Here is an 11,166-nt window from a genome sequence, read left to right on the forward strand (position 1 = left end):
CAGGGGAATGCCCTGCAGTGTCTGTGTAATGTCCCGGGAGGCAGTGCGGGAGCTCGGACTGCTGGCAGGAGCGAGCAGCTCTTGGGAATGGTGCTCCAACGGTCCGCTGCTCTGCCTGCCCGGCCCTCCCGCAGCGAGCCAGAGCCCCTGGCGCGGCTGGCAGGGGAGAGGACAGGAGGCATTCGGGCTGTAATGACAGCTGGGAAGTGCGGAGAGCCTGCAGCTCCCCAGCGGTGTCCAGCAGCTCCGTGCTTGGGGCGGGCAGGGCGGTGGTGGTGCCTCCTCCTCTGAGGAGCCAGCCTGGGGCATCCCCGCAGCTGGCTGGGGCTGGGGGGCCCTTGGTGGCGGGGCACCCTGCTCCGGCTGGCGTGGGCAGGCGAGTGCCGGTACTGCCCGGCCCAGCCCGTGGGCCCGTCCTCCCACCGGGATGCTCCCGTGGAGACGCAGCAGTCTGTGCCTGCCCGCTGGCGTGTCCTTGCTGCTGCAGGCAGCGTCCGCCTCTGCTGCCGTGCCTCTTCAGGGCAGGGACGGGGCTGTTGGGGCTCTGCTGCTCTGAGCTGGCTGGCTCGGAGAATGAGAGATCCGATTTCTCCGTGCCTCCTGGGCTCTCCTGAAGCCCAGCAGCAAGGGGTGGGTGATGGTGAGGGACGGGTGCTTGCTGAGGTTGCAGGTCCTCGTGCTGGCTAGCAGGGGTGTTAGCACCTTCCTTGTCACTCTGTTTGGAGGACATGTCCTACAAGAAATGCCTGGTGGCAGGTAGGGTGGCAAAGCAGGGGCGTGGGGTGATGGAAATGCGCTGGCGTCTTTGTCAGGAGCTCTGGCTGTACGACAGCGTGTGGCCTCCTGAACTCTGAGTGCTCAGGTGTCCTTTAGGACTGTGACCAGGGCGGCTGTGGAGCAGCCTGGCCCTCTGGCCCCAGCGTGGCAGTGATCCGGTGGGTCCAGTTGCCTGATCCTTTTGGCCTGATCTGGGCTGGGTAACACCTGGACGCAGCCTGGCTCCTGGATGCAGCAGCTCCTGGCCCTCGTGGAGCTGCAGCCTCTCCCCGAGTCACTGTGGCCACGAGCTCTGGCTCTTGGGGATGCTGACAGCGTGTTCTCGGTCCAGAACAGCGTATGCAGCGCTGTGAGCGCTGTGCCATCACCAGCCCGCTCACGAGCGCTGCGTTTCAGAGGGGGGAGCGCAGGCTGAGGGGACCCCAGCTCTCAGGGGTGTAGTGCACGCCGGGTGCAGCGGGGCAGTCTGCAGGAGCTGCTCCTCCGCCCCTGCATGGGGAGGCTCAGACGGAGCACCTTGGAGCAGGTCGGCAGGGATCACCGTGCCTTCAGACCCACAGCAAGAGGCGGCTGTTGTGGGCCGGCTCTGGAGGAGCCATGCCGTGGGTGTGCGTGTCCTGCTTGGGTTGCTCACAGCCGCGCACGCGGTCGGGGCTCGCCGGCTCCTGGCCGGACCCTGTAGCAGCGGCACACGGAATCCCACTGCCCCAGCGGGGCTGCTGGGACGGTCGCTGTTCCCTGAGTCAGGGGACAGGGATCAGCACAGGACACAGCCGTGGGTGACCAGAGCTCCTCTGGCCGTGGCTCCTCTCCAGCTTCATCCTCGGCTTTAATTCTGCTTCTTCTTGTCTTTCCTCTGGCTCCTCTCCTTGTACTGCAGAGGAACAGCAGAGAGGTACAGTACTGCACCCCAGCATGCCAGTGCTCCCCGCCTCCTCCGGCCCCCAGAAGTGCATGCCGGGGGGGGACTAGCGTCCCAAGGCACCCAAGCATGGCCCTGGGACAAGGCTTGGTTTGGGAGCAGGGGGAAGGGCGCAGGTCCTGCTCGAGGGCAGTGCTTGGCTCCGATGCCGAGCAACTTGTGGCGCAGGGGAGCTCGTGGCTGGTGCACTCCTGGGCAGCACCGGGCGTCCAGGAAGGGAGTGACGAGCATGAAACCGCTACGGGTGCAGCGTGGTGCGAGTCCCGCAGCGGAGAGACGGGTCCCCGGAGTGCCCAGAGCTCAGCACGGCCCCGCGTCTTTGGGAAGGGGCCACTGGGAGTGCCTGGTGCCGGGCTGCCGAGGAGGCGTGGGGGGGGTGTGTGTGTGTGTGAGGTGCTGCCCTGGCCAGCTGGCGTCTTGCCCTTCTCCGCGGGAGCAGGACGGGAGGTGCCGCATGTTCGTGATGGCTCCGTCGGTGCCTGGGCACACACAGGCAGACGCTGCTTCCCCCGGCGCTGCAGACGCTTGTCCCTTTGCTGAGCCTTCCGCATGTCCAGCGCCGCTGTAGCAGTCCTGCCCCGCGCTCGCGTGTGACGGTTGCTGATGCTGCTGCCGTTCGTGCCCGTCTGCAGGTGTTGGTGCCGGCCAGGTGACAGGAGGCGGCTCAGGACCCGTCCAGGTGAAGGACTCGCCTCTTCTTCTCCAGCAAATTGATGCCCTGCAGCTTTCCATCAAGCACCTCAAGAACGAGAACAACCGGCTCAAGGTGAGGTGCGGGGAGGTGCCTCGCCCTGTGGCGCGTCCCCGGGCGCCCGCAGCACTGAGCGGGTCCTGGTGCGCTGGACCCCGGGGCTCGGACGTGCCGTATGTCGGGAGGTCGAGCAGGGGAAGAGGGAGGGCGAGGCGTGGGGTGGCTGGGGGGTGCGTGGTGCCACGGTGCAGGGCACGGCGATTGCCCCGGGGCCGGGCAGAGCAGCCTGAGGCTTCGGCTGCTGCCAGCGCTGCAGGCGGTGACGTGCTCCCTCCAAAGCCGCAGAGCAGCTCTGCCCTCCGCGCTGTGGGTGTCCTCGAGAAAAGAAACAGGGGAGTGGCGAGAGGCGTGTCGGACTCTTGCTTTACGGAGAGGGGCTCTGTGAAGAGCCCAGCCGGGGCACGGCTGCGCCGTTCCTGTTCCTGGGGCGGGAGGCTCGGGCTCTGCCCTGGGAGCACAGCAGCCCGAGGGAAGGGTCGTCCTGCAGCGCTGCTCGGGGGCGTTCGCCTTCCTCCGGCGGCAGGCTCTGGGCTTGCGCTGGGTTGGTGCCTGCCTTCGGCTGATAGTCTTGGACAAAGTCATGTCCCAAGAGGCCAGGAAGGGCCAGGGAGGGAGGTCCGCGTGGGATGCGGTCCGCGTGGGATGCGGTCCGCGTGGGATGCGGTCCGCGTGGGATGCGGTCCGCGTGGGATGAGCTGGAGGAAGGGCGCTTAGTCCACCGCATCTGGTGATGGTCAGGAGCACGGCTCTGCTGCGGGGCTCGCGGCGAGCTCTCCGCTAGTGACGGGCTTTGGCTCCTTTGGGGAAGGGGCCAAGCCCTTGGTCCGAGCGCAGGGTCGGCGGCTGGGAGCCGGAGCGGCCGGCAGAGCCGGGGGTGCTGGTGGTGTCACTGCCCAGCCTTGGTCCCCTCTTCAGACGGGGGACTTCAGATGCCGGCTGATGCCGGCTGATTAAGGCATTTATTGATTAACGAACGCACTATGAGGAAATTGGCAAAGCAGCAAATAATCTAATTAACTGAATAACATTCCACTAATATTAATTCACAGACATGTAATTATGCAGATTATTATGCACAACTGTGAAGCTGTTAATGATAGCTCTTAAATCTAATGAGTCACATACGTGGCCACTGTCCAGTTACGGTTCTGTAAATACTGAGGTGCTGACCTTGTTTCCCCCTCCCCAAGCCTTACGCGTGCTCAGCTGGTTGTCCAAGGGCTTCCCTCCGGCGTCCTGGTGTGTTTGGGACATCACTGCTGTCCGTGGGCATCCGTGCTCCCACCCTTGGAAGGTCCACCCTCTGGTGGTTTGGGCTATATTTTTATGCCCTCTGTTTTTTTGTTTGGGCTCTCCTTTTTGCTGCCTTTACGCCGCATTTTCTCTGCTCAATTCCTCCCAAATAAACGCCCTGCCCCTAATGACCTTCTCCCCGTCGGTCCCAGGGAGACCAGATGAAGATGGAGCTGGCCAGCCTGACGCCTCTGCAGGTACCCAAGATCTCCCTCCCCAAGAACAAGCAGGGAGAAGGTCTGGCCACACACATGCTGTATCGCAAGACCAGCCAGCTCCTGGAAACCCTCTATCAGATGAGCGCCAACGCCAAGGTTGTGGACATGAAGCAGACCAAGTCGGGTAGGTCCTACACAAACGTTCCTTGGCTGAAGCGTCTGGGGAGCAGGGGAGTCACGGGCAGCTGTGAGTCGGAGGGAGCTTGGCCCACGGTCTGTGAGCAACCTCCACGTCTTCCCTCTGCCCCGGGGAGGGACCGGCACTTCCTTCCCACCCAGCCAGCATCCAGAGCAGGCTTTGCTCCAGGGCAGAGCTCCAGCTTACCCGTTTAGACCTGCCTGCGAGGGATCTGCTCTGGTGGCAGTAATCCCGGGTGGCTCGCGCTGACCGGGTTTCCCTGTGCAGCAGGGAATGGCCTCGTGCCCCCAGGAGGCGGCCATCCCCGTCCCCCTGCCTGCGGGCGTTCACGTGTCAGGGGACAGCGTGGCACCGGACCAGCGCGCAGGGGCCGAGGTTGCTCCCTGGAGTCGGTGTGGCTCAGCCTCTTCCCTACAGCGCTGCTGGCTGAGCCGGGAGCCTCTCGTCCCCCCGAAACCTCCTCCGGTAACAAAGAACCTGAGCTGGCCGAGCTGGCGCTCTGCACACGCTGGATCGTGCCCCGCAGCTTGTGGCTGGCTGGATCTCGAGCCCCGGGGGGGACACCTTCCTTCTCCTCCCTCCTGTAAACCTCCCTCTCCCCTGCGTCGGCATTCGGATGAGCCGGCACGGCGGTGGCCGTTGCCTTGCTCGTGCTGCGGTGCTGATCTGCGCCCAGCCGCAGGGCTCGCCGTCCGTCAGGGCTGCGAGGCGGGCCCCGGTGCTCCGCGTTTGGGGGCGTTTGGGGTAAAGAGCACTGGACAAGTGCCGCTGCTGCCGTTACGCCCGCGCAGCCTTGGCCCTGCTGGGGACAGCCCCGCGGGTGCCCGCGTTTCTCACCTCCCGTCTTCTGCAGCAAGGAGCTCGTCAGCGCGGCTGCTGGAACAGACGGCACGCCTGTGGTCTCTCAAAAACAGCATTGACACGCTGAGGGTAAGGCAAGCTCCGTCCCTGCCGCCTGCACCCGCGCGGGCTGCAGGCACCTTTCCGGCTGCTGCTGGGGCGGGGTGCTGGCGTGGGAGGGTGGGTGTCCCGGCAGCACCCCCAGGCACAGCCCTCCTGTCCCCCCCAGCTGGTGGGGGAAACGAACGTGCGCGTCTCAACGCGGGCACCGTAGCTGGTGCTGTCGGCACCTCGGCGAGCCCTAACGGCACCTCCGGCTGCGGCAGCGGGGGCCGAGGTGCTGCACCCTTCCCCTTCCGAAGCAAAGCCGGGTTTGAGCCCTCTGGCTTGTCCCGGGGATGCGGGGCGGCGAGGGGCTCTGCGGGGCGGCGAGCCTGCGTCCAGGGGCAGGAGCGGCTGCGGGGCAGCGGTGCGGCTCTGGAGGTGACCTTGTCGTGCTCTTCCTCCCCCCCCCCCCCCGTCCCCCCAGGACGACACGATGAGAGAGACGGTTCAGCAGCAGCTGGGTGCCAGCGTCCCCACCAACTTTGGCATTTTCCCCTCTTCCTCCTTCCTGAAGGTGAGACCCCCTGGGGTGTCCGGGGCCCTGGGGGCGACGGCCAAAGGACGGGGCGGAGCAGGACCCTCCCTGCTCCATCCCGTTTTGCTCCGGTGTGGTGCTTGGGGCCCCAGGACCGGTGGCAGCCGTCGCTGGCTGCAGGAGGCGGGGGCGGGAGGGGGGAGGCGCCGTCCCGGTGCTGTGCCGGCCAGGTCCCCGCTGGCACGGGGGTGGGGGGGGGTGGGGGGCCGGCCGCTTCCCCCCCCCCCCCAACGGCTGCTCTGCTCTTGCAGGCCAAGCAGGAGAAGGAGGAGGGCATGGCGTACTACGGCAAAGTGACCTTCCCCTGCCAGCCCGGGCACAGCCAAGCGCACAGGCTGCTCCTCACCCCGGAGCTGCTCCACGAGCTGCGGCACCACTTCGTCTCCTAAGCCGGGAGCCCCCCCCCGGCCCCCCGCACAGACTGAGGTTCATTGCACACACCGCCCCCCCCCCCCCCCCCAGCCGGAGCCCAGTCCTAAACCCGGAGCCCGGGTCTCGGCACCCCCCGCGGGTGCCGCCGCCCCCCTCACTGCCCTCCTCCGGGGGGCACCCGGCCGCTTCCCCCCCCCGGTGGTCCCTGCCGGGAGCCGCAGCTGCTTTCCCCCGGGGCGAGCCGGGCCCTGCCGGGGGCTCCCCCCCCCCCGCCGCCGCCCCCCCTCCCTCTCTCCCGCTGCTGCCAGCGCTGTCAGACACTACGGGCCGCCCGTCAAACCGCCGCCGGTCCCCCGGGACCCCCCGCGGCCTGGGCTGCACCGGGGGGGGCCGGAGTCCCGTCCCGTCCCGTCCCGTCCCCCCGCCCCGGCCTCGGCACTCGCGCTCTCGAATAAAGCTGTCCTGAACCTGCCCGCGGCCCCGCGCCTTCCTGCACCGGACCGGGGGGGGGAACCGGGGGGGGAACCGGGGGGTCCCGCCGCGGGGGGCGGGGGAGGCGGCGGCGGGAACGGCGCGGCGTGGGGCGCGGAGCGGAGCGCGGGAAAGGGCGGGAGGCGCGCGGGCGGCCCCCATTGGCCGGGGGGCGGGAAGGGGCGGGCGGCCGCGGCGCTTCCTGGGCCCGATTGGTAGAGGCGGCAAAGGGAGGCGGGACCGCCCCGTCCTCTATCTGATTGGCTGGCGGCGGCCCCGTCGAGGACGGCCTGCGCTGATTGGTGGCGGGGCGCGGAGGGGTGGCCGCTGATTGGCTGCGGGAAGGCTGGGCGGGCTTCCGGCGGGGCGCTGCCAGTTCCGGGCGGCGGCGGAGGCGGCGGCGGCGGCAGGATGGTGAGTGTCCGCCGGGCCGGGCCGGGCCGGCCGCATCCGCCCGCATCGGGCCGGGCCGGGGCCGGCGGGGGCCGGGGATGGGCGTGGGCGGGCTCGGGGCGCCGCGGAGCCCGGGCTCGGGGTTCCTGTGCCGGGGCGGGCCGGGAGCGGGGCCTGCGGCCGCCCCGAGCCCCCGGTGACCGGTGCCGGCGCAGGTGCTGCTCCACGTGCTGTTCGAGCACGCCGCCGGGTACGCGCTCTTCGCCGTGCGGGAGGTGGAGGAGATCAGCCTGCTGCTGCCGCAGGTACGGGGCCGGGGCCGGGAAACCGGGGGGGGGGCGGAGAGGGGCCGGGGCGGGGGGGAGCGGGGCCGGGGCCGGGAAACCGGGGGGGGGGGGCGGAGAGGGGCCGGGGCGGGGGGGGAGCGGGGCCGGGGCCGGGAAACCGGGGGGGGGCCGAGAAGGGCCGGGGGGGGGGGGGAGCGGGGCCGGGGCCGGGCGCGCTCGTTCCCTGACGCTGCCGACCTCCCCGCCGTCCGGGGGCCGTTCCCTGGGGGCGGCCCCGCTTCCCCGTCCCCGCGGGGGCCGCCCCGTCCCGCCGGGGCCCTCACCGGCCGCCCCGTCCCCGCAGGTGGAGGAGAGCGTCCTCACCATCGGCAAGTTCCACAACGTGGTGAAGCTCGCGGCCTTCGCCCCCTTCAAGTCGGCCCAGAGCGCCCTGGAGAACATCAACGCCGTCTCCGAGGGTGAGCGGGGCAGGGGGCGCCAGGGGTCCCCCCCATGGGGAACCGCGCGGGCCTGCTGACCGCCCCCCCCCCACCGCAGGGATCCTCCACGAAGACCTGCGGCTCCTGCTGGAGACCTCCATGCCGGCCAAGAAGAAGAAGGCGCTGCTGGGGGTCGCCGACGCCAAGATCGGGGCCGCCATCCTGGAGGAGCTGGGCTACCAGTGCCAGACCGGGGGGGTGGTGGCCGAGATCCTGCGGGGTGAGTCCGGCAGCCGGGGGGACCCGCTGCCATCGGGGACAGCGCTGGGGGCCGGGCCGGAGCCGCGGGCGGTGACGGCGACGGCTCGGTCCCCGCGCAGGGATCCGCCTGCACTTCCACGCGCTGGTGAAGGGCCTCACCGCCCAGTCGGCCTCCAAGGCCCAGCTGGGCCTCGGCCACAGCTACTCCCGGGCCAAGGTGAAGTTCAACGTGAACCGCGTGGACAACATGATCATCCAGTCCATCAGCCTCCTGGACCAGCTGGACAAGGACATCAACACCTTCTCCATGCGCGTGCGGTGAGAGGGGGGTCCCCGGGGCGGGAGGGCGGCGCGGGTCCGTCTCCCCACGCTTACCGCAGGCAGCTGCCCCCTCCGGCTGCCTGTACAGAACGGGGAGGGAGAGCAGCGACTCCAGCACAGCCCGGCCAGGGCGACGGTGCCGTGGCTGGACCGTGCCCGGGGGGACACGCGGGGCAGGAGGGGCCGGGCTGCGGCGCTGACGCTGTCCCCGCAGGGAGTGGTACGGGTACCACTTCCCCGAGCTGATCAAGATCGTCTCCGAGAACTACATCTACTGCCAGCTGGCCAAGTTCATCGGGAACCGCAAGGAGCTGAGCGAGGAGAGCCTGGAGGGGCTGGAGGAGATCGTCATGGACAGCGCCAAGGCGCAGGCCATCTTGGAAGCTTCCCGCTCCTCCATGGGTGAGTGGGGACGGGCGGCGGCGGCTCCACCGGAGCGCTGCACCTCCCGGGGGGCTCGCGGCGGCAGGAGCGGTCCTGTCTGCCCTGGGAGGTGCTGCTCAGCCCCCGACGCCCGTCTCGCTAGGGATGGACATCTCCCCCCTTGACCTCATCAACATCGAGAGCTTCTCCAGCCGCGTCATCTCGCTCTCCGAGTACCGCAAGGGTCTGCAGGAATACCTCCGCTCCAAGATGAGCCAGGTGGCTCCCAGCCTCTCGGCCCTCATCGGGGAGGTGGTGAGTGCGAAGCGCGGGTGCGCCCCGGGCTGCCCCAGGCCGCGGAGATGATGTCCAAGTGAATCTGTCAATCCACTGAGCTGTCCTGCTGACACCGCTCACTGCTGATCCCTGGCCTGGGGGCTGCGCGCGGCCTGGAGCCGAGCCGAGCTGAGCTGAGCTCCTGGGGTGGGGGCAGCCGTAACCCCCCACTCCCTTCCGTCCCAGGTGGGCGCCCGCCTCATCTCCCACGCCGGCAGCCTGATGAACCTGGCCAAGTACCCGGCTTCGACGGTGCAGATCCTGGGGGCCGAGAAAGCCCTCTTCAGGTACCGCTGCGGGGTGGTCGCGGTGATGGCAGGCCCCTGGGCTGCTGGCTGCGACGCGCCGGGCCCCCGCAGCCTTGGCCGCGTGTGATCAGCCAGCCCCAGCCTCTGAGCGACCACCGTGGTTTGCCGTCTGGCCCGGCGGGGCCTTGCGGGTGCCCGACGGCGGGGCCATGCCCCGGGGCACCCACGGAGGTTAGCAGGGCCGTGGGGGGGGGAAGGAAGGCGTCTGTCCTGTGGGTCGCGCTGTGCCGCCTGCGGGCAAGACTTGGGGCTGCTGGTGGAGGGGGGGGCAGCCGGCGGCGGCTCCGGTCCGGGCGTGCCCTCGGCCCCGGGCGCTCCCGTGCCGCCCCTGACAGCTCCGCTGGCCGGTTCCAGGGCTCTGAAGACGCGAGGGAACACCCCCAAGTACGGGCTCATTTTCCACTCCACCTTCATCGGGCGAGCGGCCGCCAAGAACAAGGGGCGCATCTCCCGCTACCTGGCCAACAAGTGCACCATCGCCTCCCGCATCGACTGCTTCTCAGGTGCCCGCGGGGCCGGGGCGGGCGGGGGGACGGGGTCCCGGGCGGCCTCTGCGATGATGGGAAATATTTTTCGTCAACAGCATCTCACTGCGTGAATGGTGACGCTTGTGGTCTGAGCAGAGCGCGGGGCGGGGGGGGGAGGCGGGTGCCGGGGCGGGCAGGGCCGGGGGGTGCTGAGCCCCTCTCCTCTCCCCGCAGAAGTCCCCACCAGCGTGTTCGGGGACAAGCTGCGGGAGCAGGTGGAGGAGCGCTTGGCCTTCTACGAGACGGGGGAGCCGCCCCGCAAGAACCTGGAGGTGATGAAGGAGGCCGTGGTGGAGGTGAGGCTGCTGGGGGCCCGGGCGGGCAGGGCCCTGCTGTCGGACATGATGTCAAACCACCATCCTGACCTGCTGTGGAGGGAAAAGACTGATTTAATGAGGCTGATCCGACGGGTGCCGCTGGGCGGGGACGGGTCCTGGGCTGGGAACCTCTCCTGCGCTGATGAGCTCCCTCTCTCCTCCGGCAGGCGAACGAGGTGGTGGCTGAGGTCAAGAGGAAGCAAGAGAAGAAGGAGAAGAAAAAGAAAAGGAGGGAGAAGCGGCAGCTGGAGGCCCTGGCTGCGGCCGCGGAGGTGGAGAACTCGGTGCTGGAGACGGAGGTGAAGGCAGGGGGCTGCGAGGCTGTGAGGGGGCTCGGCCCTGTCCTGCTGCGTGCTAGGCTGGCGGAGCAGCGGGTCCCGGTTATTCCTGGCCCGGCCGTCCCGCAGCCGAGCGGGGTTTGTGGGATGGTGCCTGGGCTCCAGCCCCCCCAGGGGTGAGGGGAGGCAGGACCTGGGGCAGCCACCCAGCTCCCCGGGTCGGGCACGGCTCCCGCTGACCCCTGGGTTTCCCCTCAGGAGAACAATATAGAGCCCAAGAAGAAGAAAAAGAAGAAGCAGCAGGAGCTGGAGGCTGAAGTGGAGCTGGAGGAGAACGGGCTGGAGGAAGAGGCCTTACCCAAGAAGAAAAGGAAGCTAACGGTAGAGGCTGACCAGGAGGAGGAGGAGGAGGAGGAGAAGAAGAAGAAAAAGAAGAAGAAGAAGGAGAAGGAGAGGGCCAGGGACTCGGAGGAGGACTAGGGGAGCAGGGAGGAGCTGGAGCCGGGCCGTGCTCCAGCAGTACGGACTCACGGACTGGCAGGTCAGCTTGGCGTGGCCTCGTGCACGGCCCCTCCTCTGGCCGCCGCTATTTCATGGCAGCTGCGTGCCCGGCAGTGTAATGGGGCAGGGCGGCCGCATTAAACACGGTTTTGGCACCTGGTGGTCTCGAGGAGTCCCTTTGGCCCAGCCGAGCCTCGCTGTGCCTCGCACAGCGTTGCCTCCTCGAGCCCCCCCCCCCTTGCCCCCGTGGCCCCTTCCCGTGGGGCGCCTCGGGCTGCGCGTGGTGTCTGTCGCGGGGCCGTGCCCACAGCCTGCGTGGTGCAGGAGACCGCTCGGTGTGACTGAACCTCAATAAAGGGCTGAGGTTGCTGTTGATCCTCTTCTGTCTTGTGTTGTTGCAGCCGACGTGGCTGAAGGGGTACGGGCAGGAGC

The 11,166-nt window shown here is 69.0% G+C and overlaps 2 protein-coding genes and 2 non-coding genes across 16 annotated transcripts in view; all 4 read left to right on the forward strand.

Annotated features, from left to right (window-relative positions):
* The window catches only part of DCTN1 (dynactin subunit 1), an 89,277-nt gene extending 83,259 nt beyond the window's left edge, over nt 1-6,018 (forward strand). For 10 of the 13 annotated variants that reach the window (XM_076363526.1, XM_076363527.1, XM_076363520.1 and 7 more), the window contains 6 exons: nt 1,658-1,672; nt 2,332-2,465; nt 3,896-4,085; nt 4,954-5,030; nt 5,470-5,559; nt 5,832-6,018. In XM_076363526.1, the coding sequence (XP_076219641.1) occupies nt 1,658-1,672; nt 2,332-2,465; nt 3,896-4,085; nt 4,954-5,030; nt 5,470-5,559; nt 5,832-5,969 (644 nt within the window). In that variant the 3' untranslated portion in view covers nt 5,970-6,018. The remainder of the gene's footprint in view (nt 1-1,657; nt 1,673-2,331; nt 2,466-3,895; nt 4,086-4,953; nt 5,031-5,469; nt 5,560-5,831) is intronic. The other 3 variants (XM_076363521.1, XM_076363531.1, XM_076363533.1) reach the window with 1 other exon arrangement.
* Nucleotides 6,019-6,807: 789 nt separating this feature from the next.
* NOP56 (NOP56 ribonucleoprotein) lies at nt 6,808-11,107 on the forward strand. The gene is made up of 12 exons (XM_076363534.1): nt 6,808-6,837; nt 7,032-7,121; nt 7,447-7,561; nt 7,641-7,802; nt 7,903-8,101; nt 8,319-8,506; nt 8,631-8,782; nt 8,990-9,090; nt 9,466-9,614; nt 9,813-9,934; nt 10,123-10,254; nt 10,492-11,107. The coding sequence occupies exons 1-12, from the start codon at nt 6,835-6,837 to the stop codon at nt 10,711-10,713; spliced, it is 1,635 nt and encodes a 544-aa protein (XP_076219649.1). The 5' UTR covers nt 6,808-6,834; the 3' UTR covers nt 10,714-11,107.
* On the forward strand, nt 9,663-9,734 carry LOC143173318 (small nucleolar RNA SNORD56). The gene has a single exon (XR_012997526.1). It is a non-coding gene; the product is annotated as a small nucleolar RNA SNORD56 (small nucleolar RNA).
* LOC143173317 (small nucleolar RNA SNORD57) lies at nt 9,975-10,043 on the forward strand. Its single transcript, XR_012997525.1, has one exon. It is a non-coding gene; the product is annotated as a small nucleolar RNA SNORD57 (small nucleolar RNA).
* Nucleotides 11,108-11,166: the final 59 nt, after the last annotated feature.

Source organism: Aptenodytes patagonicus, unplaced genomic scaffold, assembly GCF_965638725.1.
Source record: "Aptenodytes patagonicus unplaced genomic scaffold, bAptPat1.pri.cur scaffold_60, whole genome shotgun sequence".
In the NCBI taxonomy this organism is placed as follows: domain Eukaryota; kingdom Metazoa; phylum Chordata; class Aves; order Sphenisciformes; family Spheniscidae; genus Aptenodytes; species Aptenodytes patagonicus.

Bases quoted from the DNA above. Each gene is read 5' to 3' on its own strand.
- NOP56 (XM_076363534.1), top strand. The intron at 7,803-7,902 runs GTGAGTCCGGCA...GTCCCCGCGCAG, and splicing joins GGTGGCCGAGATCCTGCGGG to GGATCCGCCTGCACTTCCAC. The intron at 8,102-8,318 runs GTGAGAGGGGGG...CTGTCCCCGCAG, and splicing joins ACCTTCTCCATGCGCGTGCG to GGAGTGGTACGGGTACCACT.